Source organism: Mesoplodon densirostris, chromosome 2 (genome assembly GCF_025265405.1).
Source record: "Mesoplodon densirostris isolate mMesDen1 chromosome 2, mMesDen1 primary haplotype, whole genome shotgun sequence".
NCBI lineage: Eukaryota > Metazoa > Chordata > Mammalia > Artiodactyla > Ziphiidae > Mesoplodon > Mesoplodon densirostris.
Window position 1 is genome coordinate 1,034,327 of NC_082662.1, and position 17,973 is coordinate 1,052,299.

A 17,973-nucleotide genomic window follows, 5' to 3' on the forward strand; every position below is an offset into this window, starting at 1 on the left:
GGATGGCCTCAGTTTGCTCATCTGTAAAGTGGAGTCCATGGTACCTGCCCCTTCTCCTCTGATGATCAGAGGTTGTAACAGGTATTAAAACACTCTAATGACAACCGCTGAACTGAGCTTCATCAGGATGCCCGTGGAGGGGGCCGGGTGTGGGACAGGGAGAGGGTGCTGGCAGCAGCTGTGACGCAGGGGCTGATACCGGCTCACCCTCGGAGCTGCACCTGGGCTCGGCCTCTCAGCAGCCCTGTTCACAGACCTTCTTACAGACCCGCCCGAGGAGGCAGGGGGAGCCCAGATCACGGCCTGCGGGTCACATGTGTCCCTGAGATTTGATCGTGTCGGTGTTGGGAGCCACACGGGAAAGGTGATGCTTCCCAGGGCCTGGGCTGGGGACGGGGCAGGGAGGCTGTGGCCAGGTGCAGGCAGGAGGCGTGGGGAGAGTCCAGCCTCAGCCACAGGCAGAATTGGTGGACTTGGTTGCTGGCTGGGCATTGCGGGAGCACAGGTTTCTGCCAGGGGGGCCCCGGGAGGGGGAAGAGCCGGACAGGAGGGGGCGTTTCCTAAGGGCTTCCGGAGTGACCAACAACTGGAAACAGATTCTCTAAAACTGAGGCAGGAGACCCAACAGCCAGGACTGACCCCGGCTCATCCTCGGGCGGCCGGACCTGCTTCTCTCTTTGCAGTGCTGGTTTCCTCAGAGGGGCTTACCCTCCATCAGGTGCCTTGTCAGGGTCCCCGGCTGCTGGGTCACACCGACGCCTCGTGCCCTTGGTCACTCACCCACCTTCAAATCATCACTGGTGGAAAGCCCTGCACATGGCCTGGCCTGGGCTGGTGGGCATGGAGCCCTGCAGGGTGGGGTACAAGGAGAGGGACCCCCCCGCCCCCGCCCCCACCTCTTTCATCTGGTTTCCGATCTGCTCCTAAGGGCTGGTTTATCCAAGAGAACCACCCTCCCTGCCGCTTGCTGCTACCCCTGTGGGTGGCCACCGGCCTGCATTTGGGGGCTCTCACTCTTGAGCGCTGCCCCCGGCACCCCGCCGGCTCATCACTTGGACCTCAGCCCTGCCTGGGACGAATCCCACCCTCGCCAGAGCCTCTCTGAGCTCCTGCTTCAGGGGGTCCAGATCCTTTCCCCAGTCCTCGTTCCTTATGATCTGATTCTCAAACTCAGGAGTTACAAGAATTTGGCACGTGTGTGTGTCCAGCCTCCTGTCCAACCATCTGTCCATTGAGGCTCCCAGATTTCCACCCAAGTGGAAGAGATCGGCACAGGGTGAAGGGCAGGCTGGCTTCCTTTCAGGGGAGCCGGGAGCCCCCCCCACCACACCGCGTTCCGTCAGTTCTAGGACCAGCCTCCCGCTTCCTAACATGGCTGAAGTCGGAGTGCATCGTGCAGATCTGGGTGTCCCCGTTTAGCCGGCAACGTTTTCTTTCTTTCTGGTGCATAAAATCACGGTGTTTCTGACAGTTGATGGCCTCTTAGGTTGGATGGGGAATGTCACAGAGGTGGGCTGGCATCAGGCAGAGGGCAGGTTGGGTGCGGGCACGGGCGCAGGCCTGCAGGTGGGCGATCCTGAGGGAGGGAGGTCTGCAGTGTTGTTGAGGACAGGGAAGGTTAAGGTCATTGGTGCTGGGCTAAGGAGACGGGGACCTGCGGCTCACACCTTTGAGGATGGGGGAGACGGTGTTGAAGTGTGGAGAGAGGGGAGGGAAATGGCTGGGGGGGCAGCCCACCTCCTGTCCCTGCCCCCTCCCCAGAGGGCGAGTGTAGGGCCGAAAGTTCCAGCCCTCTAATTATGCCTTGGACCCTGATGACGGCCCCCAACCTGAAGCCAATCTCATCAGCTTACAGAAGACACTCAGGACTCCTAGGGTTTTAGGAGGCGTGTGCCGGGAGCACAGTCGTGATAACTTTGCATTTCCACCCTCTTCTCGGGCTGTGGGGGTCCTGCTCACGCGTCCTCCAGCACACGGGCTTGTCGGAAGCTCTTTGCAAGCAGAGCACGTGTGATTGGTCCCACATCGTGGCCTGGGTCTGGTCTCCTCTTTACCCCTGAGGCTAAGTAAGCATCTTCTCACTAACGGGCTGTTTAGGACCCACTGCTGTCGGGTGCCCGTCCAAGTCTTTTGCTTAGTTTCAAAATCAGGTTGTTTAAAAACAACGTAATCGGCTGTGCATCTGTTTTCCTGCTTTGCAGGAGCTCTTTGTGTGTTGTGGATGTGATGCTGCCGACATCTCCCCTCACTCAGCGGCTTGCCGTTCCTCTCTTGATGAACAAAAACTGGACGCTCACGCTACAATGAGTGCTTTTGTATCCTGTTGAAGAAACATCCCCTTAACCCCAGGTCCTGAGTATTTTCTCTCCTGCCCAAATTGCAGCTTTCTGTTAGTCCTACATCACCTGGGAGTGAGTTTTGTATATGGCGTGAGGTCGGGGCTGAGGTTATCTGCGCCCCCCCCCGCCCCCTGCCGTGGTGACAACCAGTTGATCCAGGACCGCTTATAGGAAAACCCATCCTTTTCTCACCACGATTCCGTGACATCCTTGTCATTGTCGGGGGTGGGGGCGGGCTGTTTCTGGACTTCTTCTGCCCTGTTGGCCTTTTACACCAATATCACACAGTTTTAACTCAGCTTTTTTTTTTAAATTAATTTTTTTACTTATTTTAATTTTTTTTGTCTATGTTGGGTCTTCATTGCTGTGCACAGGCTTTCTCTAGTTGCGGCGAGCAGGGGCTACTCGTCATTGCGGGGCACGGGCTTCTCCTGCAGTGGCTTCTCTTGTGGCAGAGCACGGGCTCTAGACACACAGGCATCAGTAGTTGCAGCACGTGGGCTCAGTAGTTGTGGCTCATGGGCTCTAGGGCATAGACTCAGTAGTTGTGGCACACGGGCTCAGTTGCTCCTTGGCATGTGGGATCTTCCCGGACCAGGGATCGAACCTGTGTTCCCTGCATTAGCAGGCGATTCTTAACCACTGTGCCACCAGGGAAGTCCCCTAACTCAGCGTTATAATAACTCTTAATATCATTGTGTTTTAAGTCCTTCAATTTTGTTTTTCTTCAAGAGTATCTTGGTTGTTTTTTACTTTTTCCATTTCTATATGAATTTTACAGTTGGTTATAAGTTTCCCAAAACCCAATGAGATTTTTTATTGGATTACATTTGAGTTCATAGATCAACATGGGAGAATTGACATCTTTACAGCACTGAGGTTTCCAATCCATGAAAATAGATTTAACTCTTCTTTAAATTCTTTCAAACATTTGTAGTGTTCTGTGTAGCAGTCCTGCACAGTTTTTGTTAGATCACTTCACTGCTGTTTACTTTTTTTTTTTTTAAAAGAATCTATTAGTGTTTGTTTGCTTCTGGGTGATTTTTAAAATTATTATTATTTATCTATTTTATTTTATTTTTGGCTGCATCGGATCTTGGTTCCCCTGCAGCATGTGGGATCTTAGTTCCCCAACCAGGGATCGACCCCGCGTCCCCTACATTGGAAGGCAGATTCTTTTTTTTTTTTTTTGCGGTATGCAGGCCTTTCACTGCTGTGGCCTCTCCTGTGGCAGAGCACAGGCTCCGGACGTGCAGGCTCAGCGGCCATGGCTCACGGGCCCAGCTGCTCTGCAGCATGTGGGATCTTCCCGGACCGAGGCACGAACCCGTTTCCCCTGCATCGGCAGGCGGACTCTCAACCACTGCGCCACCAGGGAAGGCCTGGAAGGCAGATTCTTAACCACTGGACCACCAGGGAAGTCTCTGCCATTTACTTTTTAATGCTGCTTTAAGTGGTGTTCCTTTTATAATTTTGTTTTCTATTTGTTTGCTTATAAAAATGTATGGAGAAATGCAGTTGATTGTTGAACTCTTGTCCAGCAACCTTGTTAATTCACATATTAATTCTAGTATTTTGGGACTTCCCTGGTGGCACAGTGGTTAAGAATCCACCTGCCAATGCAGGGCACACGGGTTTGATCCCTGGTCCAGGAAGATCCCACATGCCGTGGAGCAACTAAGCCCTTGCGCCACAACTACTGAGCCTGTGCTCTAGAGCCCATGAGCCACAACTACTGAGCCCGCATGCCACAACTACTGAGGCCTGCGTGCCTAGAGCCCGTGCTCCACAACAAGAGAAGCCACCGCAATGAGAAGTCCCCGTGCACTGCAACAAAGAGTAGCCCCCGCTCGCCGCAACTAGAGAAAGCCCGTGTGCAGCAACAAAGACCCAACTCAGCCAAAAATAAATAAAATAAATTTTTTAAAAAAGTAATCATATTAAATATGAAAACCAGCTTTTAAAATTTATCTCCATGGTGTATTTTGTGACAATGGCGAATCAACGAACCCAACGCAGCCATAAATTAATTAATTAATTAATTAATTAATTTTTTAAAAATCCTGGTATTTTATCTGCAGGTCCCTTTGGGTTTCCTATATACACTACCATTTCGCCAGTGAGTTTTATTTCTGTTTCCAAACCTTCAGCTGTTGCCTTGTGGCACTGGCACTGTTTATCTTTCCAAAACATTGAGCCTGTGTCCAAAACATTGTGGAACAGAAATGCTGACACCAGGCATCCTCTCGTTCTAGATTTCAGTGGAAAGTTTTCAAAATTTTACCATTAAAGATGTTGTTTGCTGAATGACTTTTCTTTCTTTTGTAAATTCCCATCATCAAATTAAGGAGGTTCTATTTTATTCCTAGTTGAGGGTTTCATCCTGAATGACATAGAATTTTACCAGATGGATTTTTTTTTCATCTGTTGACATACTTTTCTCTTTTATTCTGTTAATAAAGTGAATTACATTATTTGGCTTTGAATGTTAAACCAACCTTGCATTCACTTAGTTCATCCTGTTTGGCTATAATGTGTTATCCTTTCTATATTTTGCTGGATTCAGTTTGCAAATATTTGTTTGGTATTTTTGCAACTATGTTTATGAGAGAAATTGACCTATAATTTTCTGTTTTTGTAATGTTGTCAGAGTTAAACATGGAGGTATATTGGCCTTAAAAAATCAATTGAGCTTTTAAAAAAATATTTATGTATCTATTTAATTTATTTTGGCTGTGCCAGGTCTTAGTTGCAGCTCACGGGCTCTTCGTTGCAGCATGCGAACTCTTAGTTGCGCCGTGCATGTGGATCTAGCTCCCCAACCACAATCAAACCTGGGCCCCATGCATTGGAAGGCAGATTCTTAACCACTGGATCACCAGGGAAGTCCCTGAGCTTTTTTTTAATCCTTGGGAAGATTTACATTAAGAGTGATGTTATTTCTAAGTTAATTATCTAGAAGAATTTATAGCAAAGCTCCATGGGCCTGGAGTTTTCCTTGTGGGAACATTTTAAATTCTAGGTTTAATTTTTAAAATACAAATTAACTATTCAGATTTTGTATTTCTTCTTTTGTCACCTTTAGTAAGTTGTGTTTTTAAGGATATTTTAAAGTCTAAATCATACTTATTGACATAGTACATATCTTTATTATCCTTTAAAATACCTTTAATATCTATAAGTATTAAATTATTGGAAATTTGACTTCTTCCTTTTGTTTTCCTTCATGTATTTTGTGCTATATTAGGTGCATACAGATTTAGGATCATTATATCTTCCTTTTGAATTGACACTTTTATCATCATGAAATGTTGCTCTTTTAGATGAAAAATATTATTAGCATTTATGTCTCCTTTGTCTGACATTAGTATAACTATGCCTGTGTGTGTTGGGGGGAAACGGGGGGATCTTAGTGTTTATGTGGTATATTTTTTCCATCTTTATACTCTCAACTTTTCTGTATCATATTTTAGAAACAGCTCTTACAAGCAGAAGTTAGTTGTTGTTTTTGACCTAGTGTGAAATCCATGTCTTTTACTGAAGCATTTAGTTCATTTACATTTAATGTCATACTGATAAGTTACAGTTTAAATCAATCATCTTACTATTTATTTTGTAAATGACCTACGTGTTCTTTCTTTTGGCCTTCCTTTCCTGCCTTCTTTTGGTTTAATCAAGTGTTATTTTTTAATCACCCCACCCCGCCTTTTATTAGCTTTGTTAAGTAATACTTTTTAAAAATATACTTAAAAAAATATTCTAGGGACTTCCCTGGTGGCACAGTGGTTAAGAATCCACCTGCCAATACAGGGGACACAGGTTCGATCCCTGGTCCAGGAAGATCCCACATGCTGCGGAGTAACTAAGCCCGTGTGTCACAACTACTGAGCCTGCGCTCAAGAGCCTGTGAGCCACAACTACTGAGCCTGTGTGCTGTAGCTACTGAAGCCCGTGCACCAAGAGCCTGTGCTCTGCAACAAGAGAAGCCACGACAATGAGAAGCTCACACACCACAACAAAAGGTAGCCCCTGCTCGCCAAAACTAGAGAAAGCCCACGTGCAGCAGCAAAGACCCAATGCAGCCAAAAAAAAAAAAATTCTAGCGGAACTTCCCTGGTGGTCCAGTGGTTAAGACTCCGCCTTCCAATGCAGGGGACACGGATTCAAGCCCTGGTTGGGGAACTAAGATCCCACATGCTGTGGGGCAACTAAGCCTGCGTGCCACAACTACTGAGCATGCAGCCCACAACTAGAGAGGCCATGTGCCACAACTACAGAGCCCACACGCTTTGGAGCCTGTGCGCCACAACTAGAGAGAAGCCTGCACACTGCAACAAGGAGCCTGCACGCCGCAGCAGAGGATCCTGCGTGTGCAACTAAGACCCGACACAGCCAAAAATAAAATGAATAAATAAATATTTTAAAAAATAATAGGGACTTCCTTGGTGGCGCAGTGGTTAAGAATCCGCCTGCCAATGCAGGGGACACGGGTTCGAGCCTTGGTCGAGGAAGATCCACATGCCGCGGAGCAACTAAGCCCGTGTGCCACAACTACTGAGCCTGTGCTCTAGAGCCCACGAGCCACAGCTACTGAGCCCACGAACCACAACTACTGAAGCCCGTGCGCCTAGAGCCCATGCTCCACAGCAAGAGAAGCCACCGCAACAAGAAGCCCATGCACAGCAATGAAGAGTAGCCCCCACTCGCCACAACTAGAGAAAGCCTGCGCAGCAACAAAGATCCAACACAGCCAAAAATAAATAATAAATAAATTATTAAAAATAATAATAATAAATAAAATAAAAACTATTCTGGCTACCTTAGGAATTTTAAGAAACATTGTTGGAATGCACCTTAAGTTACTACTTTTACTATTTCTGGGTAAGGCCAAAACCTTCCTACGCTTTAGTCTTATTTATCCCCTTATCAGTTTTTATGCTGTTGTCATGTGTGTAAATTTTACTTATATTTTAAACTCCACAATCATTGTTAGTGTTTTAAATAGTGTTCATTCAGATTCCCCTTCTGATGCACACATTTCTTCCTGCAGCATTGTGCTTACGTCCGAGACCATCCTCCTTCCCGAAAAACTCCCTTTAGTATTTCTTTTAGCAGAGATTTGCTGACAACTAATTGGTTTTTGTTTCTGTGCAACATCTCTCTGTTGCCTTCGTTTCTGAGGCCATTTTCTCTGGGTCTGGAGCCCAGGTGGGCAGCGTTGCTCCTTCAGCACGTCTGGTGCGTCATCTGGCCTCGGCCGTGTCTGTTGGAGACTCGCCTGTCCCCCCGTTATTCCCTTGGATGCTTCTCTTTCTTCTTTGGCTGCCTTAAAAATGGTCTTTGTTCTTCTGTTTTAGCAGCCTTGCAGAAGAGGGGGAATATTGAGTTTATCCTGAGGTTTGTAGAGTTTTTGGATCTGGGGCACAGTGTCTTTTGTCTGTGCTGTAATATATCAGCCGTGTCCTTTCAGATGGTGCCCGTCCCCTCTCCCTTCGTCCCCCAGGCTCCACATCCATGTCTTTTCACCATGTCCCATATGCCCTCTTGCTCTTTTCTGCACTTTCTTCCATCCTGGTCTTCCCCCCACTGTGTTGCAATCTGGATCTTTTCTACTATGTCTTATTTTGTCTAACCTGCTCTTAAATCTGTCTCCTGAATTATTCATTTCAATCATTGTATTTTCACTTTGAGAATTTCTAAAATGCTCGGGTTTTTAGAATTTGATTCCTTTTTTAATAGATCCAGTTCACAGGTGAAATTCTCTCGTTTTACCTGTCTTTTTCAATATATGTTGAATATCTGAATCTCCTGGGAGTCCATTTTTATTGACTATTTGGTCAAATGCTCCTATTTCTTGGCCTTCCTGGTAACTTTTTACTGAATATCAGATACTGTGTTTGAAAAACTGTAGGAGCTCTGAGTGATGTTATTTTCCTCTTGAAAGGATTTGACTTTATCCCAGCAGATGGAGTGTGGGTGAGTCACCTTGATTCCGTCGAGGCTGGTCTGTTTCTCATTTTCCTTTAATATCTTTTAGTAATTGCAGCTGGAAAAGTCTGGGGGGTCACCAGGACCCCAATCTCCAGCTTTTGTCTCCCCAGCCCTGTGAGTCAGCCAAAAATCTCCACCGAGCTTTCTTTTTTTTTTTTTTTTTTTTAACCTTTTAGCAGCTGCTTTCTGCTTGATTTCTTGGCCTTTTGCCCTGGACTTGTGCAGCATAGGACTCAGCACATGCCTTGACGGGCAGCCTGGATTTTTGGTTCATTTCTCCACATTCCCCTTTCCTCTGGGACTTTGAGAGAGCCTCGTAGTGGGGGTCACCCCGCCACTCCAGTGAGGCTGGAGGGCAGAACATGAAACCAAAGAGGTTATTCTTGAGCCTTAAAGATCTGGCGAATTTGTCTTGGCCAAGCTTGGGGCTTGCTGGGGACCTGTTGCTTTCGCTCCTTTTCTGTTTCTCCTTTTGGAGTGGGACTGACCATCCTATGCCTGTCCCAACTTTGCATTTTGTTTTTGTTTTTTGGCCGCTCCATGTGGCTTGCAGGATCTTAGTTTCCCAACCAGGGGTTGAACCTGCACCCTCGGCAGTGAGCGCGCCGAGTCCTGACCACTGGGCCACCAGGGAAGTCCCCCAACATTGCATTTTGGAAACACACAACTTTCCCAGGTCCAGGCCGGGGGCGGTTTTCTTTAGGACAAGTTGCACCTTGAGTGTCACCCCCCCCCCCCCCCGGTTTAGATGATGTTTCAATGAGACTTTGGACGTCAGTGTTGCTGCAGGAGCGAAGACTTCAGGGCTGTTGATGGAGTGGGTGTGTTTTGCATGTGAGAGGGGCGTGAATCTGGGGGGAGCAGGAGCAGATTGTTTTGGACCAAGCGTGTCCCCCAAATTCCTGTGTGGAGGCCCCGACCCCAGGTGTGTGTGGCGATGAGGCCCTTTGGGGGGTAATAGAGGGGGTCGTTGGGGGGGTGCTTGTGCCACAGGAGAAGAGGCCCCGGGAGCCCCTCTGCCGAGTAAGCTGGCAGAGGCCGTCGCCAGAACCCGGACCTGCAGCCCCCAGACTCTGCTGCAGCCCGTCTGTGGGTCCCGGGAGGACCCAGGCGGCCCCTGGGGCGGGCTTGTCTCGGCTGCCCTGAACCCCAATTTGCATCTGCAGTTGGATCCCACGAGCGCCGGGCCTCGCTCTCCGCCTGGCCTCCCGGGAACCAGCCTTGTCTCCCATTCTGACCCGCACGTCTGGCCGTGATGCCGGCCTGTCCTTGTTGTGGTCCAGCCGCCACTGGCTGTCTTCGGAGGGGCTGCGTCCTCCGTCCCCTCCCGTCGTTTACCCCGGCACACTCGGGGTGCCCGTGTTCCCGGCCCGAGGTCTCCCGTCGGCCTGGCCCTGTACTCCGGGCTGCAGGTGCAGCGGGTCTGGGGGGAACGCGGGCCCCTGCAGCGCAGGTGGGCTCTGAGCAGCTCCAGGACTCATGCTGTTTGTAAGAAGTGAGTCTGTAAAGGAAGATGTCTACACGGAGGGGAGGTGGTTCGGCGGAAGTCATTTCTAGCAGATCACTTGCAGGTTGGTGTGCGTTTTTCCAGAGAATCTTTCTGAAAACACTGGTCAGACATTTCATCAAAACTCAATTCATTTCATGACAAATTTGTATCTTTGTGATAAAAACTGTGAGAAAGTTGAACTGTTATAATATCCCCCCTCCCTCTCCAAACACCTCTTAGGATTGGGTTTCTTTTTTTGTTTTGTTTTGTTTTTTTGTGGTATGCGGGCCTCTCACTGTTGTGGCCTCTCCCGCTGCGGAGCACAGGCTCCGGACGCGCCCGCTCAGCAGCCATGGCTCACGGGCCCAGCCGCTCCGCGGCATGTGGGATCCTCCCAGACCGGGGCACGAACCCGTGTCCCCTGCATCGGCAGGCAGACTCTCAACCACTGCGCCACCAGGGAAGCCCAGGATTGGGTTTCTTAACTGGTGGTGTTTGCTGGCAAAGGGACAGCTCTGAGGAGCCCTGGGAGGCCTGTCCTTTCTGGGAACCCCTAGGGTGTGGCCCTGGCCTTGCACCCCCTGTGCCTCGTCGAGGTCTGTTCTTCAGTGGGGCGTCTGGGGCCCTGTGACGGCAGCCCGAGCCACCAGGGATGGGCCCTTGGGCCTGTCTGGAGGGCTTGGTCGCCCTGACCCCCGGTGCTGGGTGCTGGCCGGGCCCCTGCTGTACACGGAGGACGCCGTCGGTCCTCACAGCTCCTGTCCTGGGCAGCAGAAGACCTTTCTTTACTCAAGCATTTCTCTTTACAAAAATCAGGAACCTGGTCCTTCGCTGGATCTCTTGCACGTGCCTGTCCCCCTGACCCTCGGAGCCTGTGTGAGAGTGAATCTGCCACTCGGGGCTCCAGCGCTGGGTCAGGGTGCGTCCATCAGCCACTCCCCGAGGGAGACACCCCTGTCCCCTCCCCACCCCCGGAGGCTGCTCCATGGCTCCCGTGGCCACTCTCCTGTCCACGGAGCCTAGCGTCCTGACCTTCAGCCGCTGTGTCCTCACGGGCACAACTCAGATGTCCGTCTTGGCCACCAGGGAAGGTGTCCGGCAGGTGGACTCCTGTAGGCGTTGCCGAGCCTCAGGGGACGTGTGTGTGCCCCGCCCCCTTGCACACAGCGCGTCGCGCTGGGGGGACCCTTGCGCCTCTTCTTCCTGCCGCACGTGAGGCTCAGGGAAACGGACCGCATGCTGGCCCCGGTCCCCAGCTTCCTCTCCGTGGGAGGCCCCACTGGTGCTGCCGGGCCACGGCGCTGGCACGTGCTCCAGATAGCTGTGGCCTCAGCTGATGGGCAGTCCCCCCAAGGGACATCCCCACAGCACGTGTCCAGAGGCGGCAGTGTGGGGTGGGTCCAGCCGAGCCTGGCCCTGGTCACTCTGTCTTCCCATGGCCATACCCTGGGGCTGGCCCCGCCTCGTCCATGCAGCCAACCACGCCCCGGCCCTGTGTCCCTGCTCCACTGCCCAGGGAGGGGCGACCTGGCCTCGGAGGGAAGCCCCTCTCTGCAGCCTAATTGGTTTCAGTCACGTGACGGCCCTGGACCCATGACATCCCTGGGGTCGCCCTTCTTGGATTGCTTTAGACCCAGATGAGGTCAGCTCCGCGCCAGCAATGCCAAGGCTTGGGGGCCACGTTGGGACCACGTGAGGAAGGCAGGCTTCTGTGGGAGCCAGGCCCGCTGACAGGACCAAACTGCCACCGTCCCCACGTGGCTGGCTTCCTGCCAGGGTGGCTCTGAGACCCTTCCCAGGTCTGCATCTGTAGCCTCAGGCCCCTTCACCCATCTCTCAGAGCAGCGGATTTTAAGTTGCGTCTTCTGCTGGGACACAGCTCAGAGTGAGGGGCAGGAAGCCACGAGGGAAAGGGCCCTGGAGGGGGCGACCCCACCAGCCCCGCTGTGTCCTGCTCGCTGCTGCCCCGCCCCCAGCATGACCCGCGGAGCCACAGGAGGACATGGGTCTGGGTCACATGGCTCTGGGGACAGCGCCCGGTCCCTCCTGAGACACAGCGACCACCTGGTGTGCGTAGCAGCGGGCTGCCGGATCCACGGTCGGGTGACACCAGCCACTGGGAAATGCAGGCGAGCTGTGTGGCTCCGTGGGCTTCCTGGGACTGTTTGTCCACACTGGCCACTGTCCCTCGGGACTCCCAGCCTGTGCGGCCACCAGGCTTCTCAGCAGCACCAGATACGTGGCCCATGGCCAGGCCAGCATCCCACGTAAACCCCAGACTCCTGTTTCTAGATGGTCACGTGCAGCCTGCAGTAGGAGCCTTCTGGTGGAATGTGTGGTCGGTGAGGACAGGGTGGCCTGAGTGAGTGCGCTGCGCACTGGACACGCGCCCCGCCCTCCTGGGTGTGGACCCCAGGGGACGCCACTCGCCCAGAGGGAGCTGGGTCTGGGGCGGCAGCACGCGCTCTGCTGAGTCCCGCACCCCCAGCGCGAGGGACGAGGGCCCCTCGCCAGCTCCCTGGCCTTGCCTCGGGCTGGTCACCAACCCGGAACCACCAGGAAGGCTTTCGGCTGACCCACATGCCCCGTCGCTGGAGCGCTCCCGCCAGTTTTGAGGTATTCCAGGGCTGTCCGGGGGTTGTGCTGGGCTGGTCACCTGGGCGGTGGGTCCGTGTCCAGCAAACAGTCAGAGAGGCTTCCAGTAGCATCGTGATCTGCCCTGAAAATTTGGAGCACCCCATGCTCCCCCCCAAATCTGGGGGCTGCCTGGTTTGTTTCAAGGTCTGTTGCTCTAAGCTCCCTTTTTAAAGTGTATTTTTTTCGCCTTGTCAGAGCCCTCAAGATGCTCCATTGCCATAGAAACTGAGCTCATTAAAGTTCCCTGCAGCCATCCTAATTATAGAATTCCAAAGACAAGCAGAGAGCTTCTTTGAGGGTGTCGTTCAGGCTGAGAGGAGGTACAGGAGCGCCTGAGCAGACGGGGCCACGAGGACCCACTGTCGTTCCCGCTCTGTGTCCGTCCAGAGCACGGGCACCGTGGAGGCGACTGGACACCTCGAGGTGCCCAGCAGGCTCTGACTTCGAGCAACTCTGACTCCGAAGTCGGCCTTGACATGATGACCGAGATGGAGCCTCCTGACCCACCAGGATACCGGGTGGAGCAGCTGCAGGGTCAGCCGGAGCCGCCCCCCAGGGCCCGCTTCCCATGGAGGCCTTGCCAGCACCTCCGGCTGGGCTTCAGGACCATTTACCACTGAGATCAGCCGAACGGGAAGGTGGACACGCAGGGCCCGCGGTGGGTGCGGCGGGCGGTGGGGCGGGTCATCCGCAGAGCGCCCGCCCCGGGAAGCACTCTGCACATGTGTGTTCTCTGCGAACACGTGTCCTTTTCTTTTTCACACCGTGTAGGGGCAACGCTAACTGAGGGGAACCTGCAGGCAGGTTATACAGGAGCCCTCTGAACTGTCTTTGCAACTTCCTGTACCTCTGAAATGACTTCAAAACAAAACCTGTTTATATTTGTTTTAAATGCAGGAAGCCCTGCTGTCCCTGTGGTTCCTTGTAAGTCACCTGGGCGCTGCTTTCCAGGTGGCAACATGGGTGTGGATTGGACGCCACAGGGGCTCCCCTGCCTCTGCCGGAAGTGATGCCAGGGCGTGGGGCCGGGCTCTGCTCGGCCAGGGTCTCTGGCAGCACCTTCCTGTCTCTGCCTGGGGTGGGGAGTAATGGAAAGCACCCCCTGAGAGTCTCCAGAGAAGGAGAGTAAACAGGACGTGTGTGTAGAGAGAGTATTCACTGTAAGGGATTCATTCACACAGTCACGAAGCCTGCAGGCTGGATGCGGGAAGAGCCACTGCTGAAGCTCAGGTCTGACGTCCATCTGCTGCAGGACTTCCTCTCGCTGGGGGATGTCAGCCTTTGGGTCTCTTCAGGCCTTCGCCTGATCGGACGAGGCCCACCCTCACTATGGAAGACAATCTGCTTTACTCAGAGGCCATTGGTTTAAACGTTCGTTTCATCCGGAAACACCCTCACAGAAACATCCAGAATAATGTTTGACCACAGATCTGGGCACCATGGCAGCTGACACATGAAATTAACCACCACATTCCCCTCCTCGCCAGGAGGCACCTCCTGAAACCGTGCTCAGCCTCCAGTTAAAGATAACAGCACGGTCACACCTCTGCCCGACACTGCATGGCGGACCTGTGTGCACGGGACATGCACTGACCCTTCCCCCAGGAGGGCTGGTCGTCGGGAGGGGCCTGGAGGATGTGGCCCCCTCCTGCCTGCTCACCACTTCACTCCCTGCTTCCCCTCCCTTAACTTGCACATCTGCAACTTCTGTCGCCTGGGAGCAGTGTCACGTCGGTGCCGTGGCTCTCTGAGGCCGCCCTGCTGGTCGGTGTCCTGCCTTGGGTGTGAAGCGCGTGTCCACAGGCGCTGCTCCCCGCTGGTCAGGGTGCGAGCCAGTGGGGGAGTGGATGTGGGCCCCTGCGGCCGGATCGCGTGCAGTGGTCGGGGCCTTTCTGTGCAGACTCAGAGCTCTGTGTTTCTATTAAAATCTGAAACTAGTTTACAACCATGTCGCTGTTGCTACCTCTGGCCCCCCTCCCTCTGTGTTCTTACAATTCTGGTTGTATATTGTTTACTGCAGCACTCGAGGCACTTCAAGAGCATGGGACTCACGTGTGTTATAAAACATACACCGGAGTGGACACGCGTGCCCTTAGCAGCCGACCCGCCCAGCGCGAACCCACTGCCCCCAGTCTTGCACTGACCAGAAGGATTTCATCTCATACCTGCGCATCCTGAAACAACACACTGTCCGTTTTGCTTATGTTTTAGTTTGGTAACAAGGGCATCATTTCACAGAGCCCACTTCATGGACATCAGTATGTCACTTCATATTGATTTTTTATTTGGTTTGATTTTGGAAGGTGCGTCTGTGCTGCTGAGCATAGCTCAGGTCAGGTTACGGCCGACGGGTCCTCCTGAACAGTCACGCCTGCAGGTCACTTGTCCTCTTGCCGATGGGCCTGGGCGTCCGCAAACACCCTTTGCCGGCTGCGAGCCCATGTGTGAGGTCCCTCGGGCCTTGGTCTCGGAGCCGTGCAATTGCTGGGTCCCGGGGAAGCACGCGTCCTCTCGACAATCAGTTTTGGCCCCGGTTTAGCCCTTGTCTCGGAGGACAGGCACCTTCCAATTGCTCTGGTCCTTGACGGCATTTGACGTTGCGGAGACTAGTCTCTTGTTGACACTTCTGTTGCTTTTTCCTCGCTGATCTGTGGAAGTGCCTCTCGCATCCTGAATCATTAACCTGTCTCTTGCATGTGGCTGATAATTAAGACGGGGGTTTGTCTGCCTCTCGGGTGGCCTCTGGATGGACATGCGTCCTCCCCTCACGGCACTCAGGTGTGTTCCTCTCCCCTTTGGGCTGGTGCTTTTGTGTTTTCAGAATTTCTCTCCCCCTTGGATTGTTAAGATTGTCCACATTTCCTTCTAAAATTTGTCGCTTTGCGTCTCGTGTTTAAGTCTTTATCTTTTGAGGCCACGGCTTGTGTGTGGAGTGAGGCAGGCGTCCAGTCTGCGTGGGCCGCCCTCACAGTACCCTGGATGGGGGTGGAGACCACAGGAGCTTACTTCCCAGGGTCTGGAGGCTGGACGGCTGAGGTCCAGGGGCAACGGGGTCGGTGCCTGGTGAGGACACTGGCTCACTCGCCACCTCCCAGGTGTCCTCCCGCCCTGGAGACCAAGCTTGGGGGTCTCCTCTTCTTGTGAGGATGCTAATCCCATCAGGGGCCCTACGCTATGACCACTAACCTCCATTGCTTCCTTGGGGACCCCACCTCCAAATACAGTCACATGGGGGCTGGGGGTAGGGCTTCCACGTGTGATCTGGGAGGGCACGTAGCAGCAGGGGTCCAGGCTTTTCTCTCTGTGGACAGCAGGACATCGCCCGCCTTCCCTCAGTCCTGCTCCACACCCAGGGGTCATGCGGGGCTCCATCCTGTCCCCTCGCTGAGCTTTCCGGCCTGCTGGGGGCTCCCTAATGCCCCTTGGCCTCTGCTAGGACATCCTTGAGTCTCTTATTTTGGGTGGCTTTGCTCAAATTTGAAGGGTATCCAGTGGGCCGCATTTTCAGGCTTTCACATGGCACGTGTGTGAGCGCAGGAAAGGGCCAGAGTCTCGGGCCACCGCGTCCCCGGCTGAGAGCCCAGCTCCCTCTGTGTCTGTGTCACTCGGTGCCTCATTCCTCCGTCTGCTGGGACAGCCGGGGGGTGTGTACGCCACACACACGGGGCAGTCAGGCCTGTGGACGTTAGCGGGAACCTGCCGGGGGCCAGGCTTCCCCATAATCAGGCCAGGAGGGCCGCACCCCGTCATCCGGGCAGGGGTCCTGGGGCGTCTCCAGGGACCCCTTGGAGCCCAGGGCAGATGGGCTGGGGGGTGAGGATGCTACCTCTGGCCAGCCCTGTTCTGTCTGGGTGTTGGCTTCTCGGTTTCCCACTTTGTCTCCCATGTAACGGGAGAGAAGCTGGTTTTGCAGTCACTGTGACCTGGTTTCGGCAGGTTCCAGCCAGAGCTGTAATTTGCTTGTTTTAAAAACATTCTGTTACAGTTTCCACGTCAGTATATTCCTGGCACTTCCCTGACTCTCATGAAAGTCGCCTTCACTACAGAGCTTTGTAAAAGCACAAAGCTTCCCGTTGTATCCTGAGTATTTTGTTTTCACATACTTTCAAAGTGTTTTGAAGGAGCAAAGTTGGAAACGTTTTTGAGGAAGAATAAAACCAACGGTTCTGGTTGTACGTGTAGCTCTGCGTTCTTAACGAGCAGCCTCCTTCCTCAGGAGTTTGACTTAGTGAATGCAGGTCGTGAACGCGACGGTTTGGGTAACTTTCAACCTAAGTGTCCGGGTGGTTTGGCTTTACTTCTGTCCCTAGACTGGCTCTTCAAACGGGAGCCCGGGACGGATGGGGCAGGATGGTGCTGGCTGGACGGACGCCTGTCTCGGGCTGACCGTGGACTCCCCGGCGGCCAGGGTCCCTCTGAGGACGGTTGGGCGTGCACGTCCAGGGGGCCCTCGGCCCATCGGAGCCTGTTCCTGTGTGGAGAGGGGCCTAGTTTTCATGCCCAGAGGGAAGGGGGTGGAAAGGAAACACGTGGGAGGACACACGGGCCCCGATGTCTTCACAGCCTGACCCTCCGCGGAGGGCAGCCCTCGCGGCACATCCAGCGGCATCGAGGGGCGGTCGACCCCGGGATCGCGTGAGGAGGGGCTGTGGGGACGCAGGCATGTCAGCTCGGCGGTGGCCCGTCCCCACCGCCCTGCACGTGGCGGAGCCGGGCTTGTGGCCGTTCCTTTTACCCATTTCTGCTGTTCTTTCTAGAATCCATCTACCGCCGCGGAGCCAGAAGATGGCGGAAGCTGTACCGCGCCAACGGCCACCTCTTCCAAGCCAAGCGCTTTAACAGGGTGAGTTGCTGTCAAGGCCGCCGAGATGCGCCCCCCCCCCACCAAGAGGAGGTGCCGGGCTCTGCTCTGCGCACAGGCGAGGCCTCCGAGCCGCTTTCACAGCCACTGTCCCCGGATGACAACGAGCCCTTTACGAGGCTCCCTGAGCCGGGGAAGGTGCCAGCTCGGGTCTTTTCTGATGATCTCGGCCTGTGTGTCCCTGTTACAGGATCCCCTGTCCAGGCACTGTGGCTTCATGGTCCCGCCTGCCTGCGTGCATTCAGAAGGGACGCAGATTTGTCCTGTAACCGGGCTGCATGTGTTTTACCCCACCGTGTCCCCTGTTGGTCCCAAGGGTGTCCTGCGAAGCCCGGAGCCCGAGACCGCCCTCCAGCCCCCCGGCCCGTGGGCCCCTCCGTCTGGCCCACTCCGAAGGCGCTTTAGCTGAGCATCTGGTGTTTCTCCTCATGCAGCCCTGTGTCCTGTAGAGACCATAGGGTTCGCGTGGCTGTGTAGCCGTCCCGTTCGTTGGCAGGTGGATGGGGAGGCACCTGCAGGTGCCCCCATGGCCAGCGACCACGTGCCCCGGGGCTGCCGGCACGAGGCACCACAAACCGGGCGCTTCGCCGTTTGTTCTCTCTCAGTCTGGAGGCCAAACCAAGGTGGGGCGGGGCCACGCCCCCTCCCGCTGCTCT

General features: G+C 53.9%; 1 protein-coding gene across 1 annotated transcript in view; it reads left to right on the plus strand.

The window, feature by feature from the left end:
• Positions 1-17,973, plus strand: part of PRKCZ (protein kinase C zeta) — a 100,858-nt gene that overhangs the window by 51,021 nt on the left and 31,864 nt on the right. Inside the window, exon 5 of the mRNA XM_060088834.1 lies at positions 17,214-17,299. Within this exon, the coding sequence (XP_059944817.1) occupies positions 17,214-17,299 (86 nt within the window). The remainder of the gene's footprint in view (positions 1-17,213; positions 17,300-17,973) is intronic.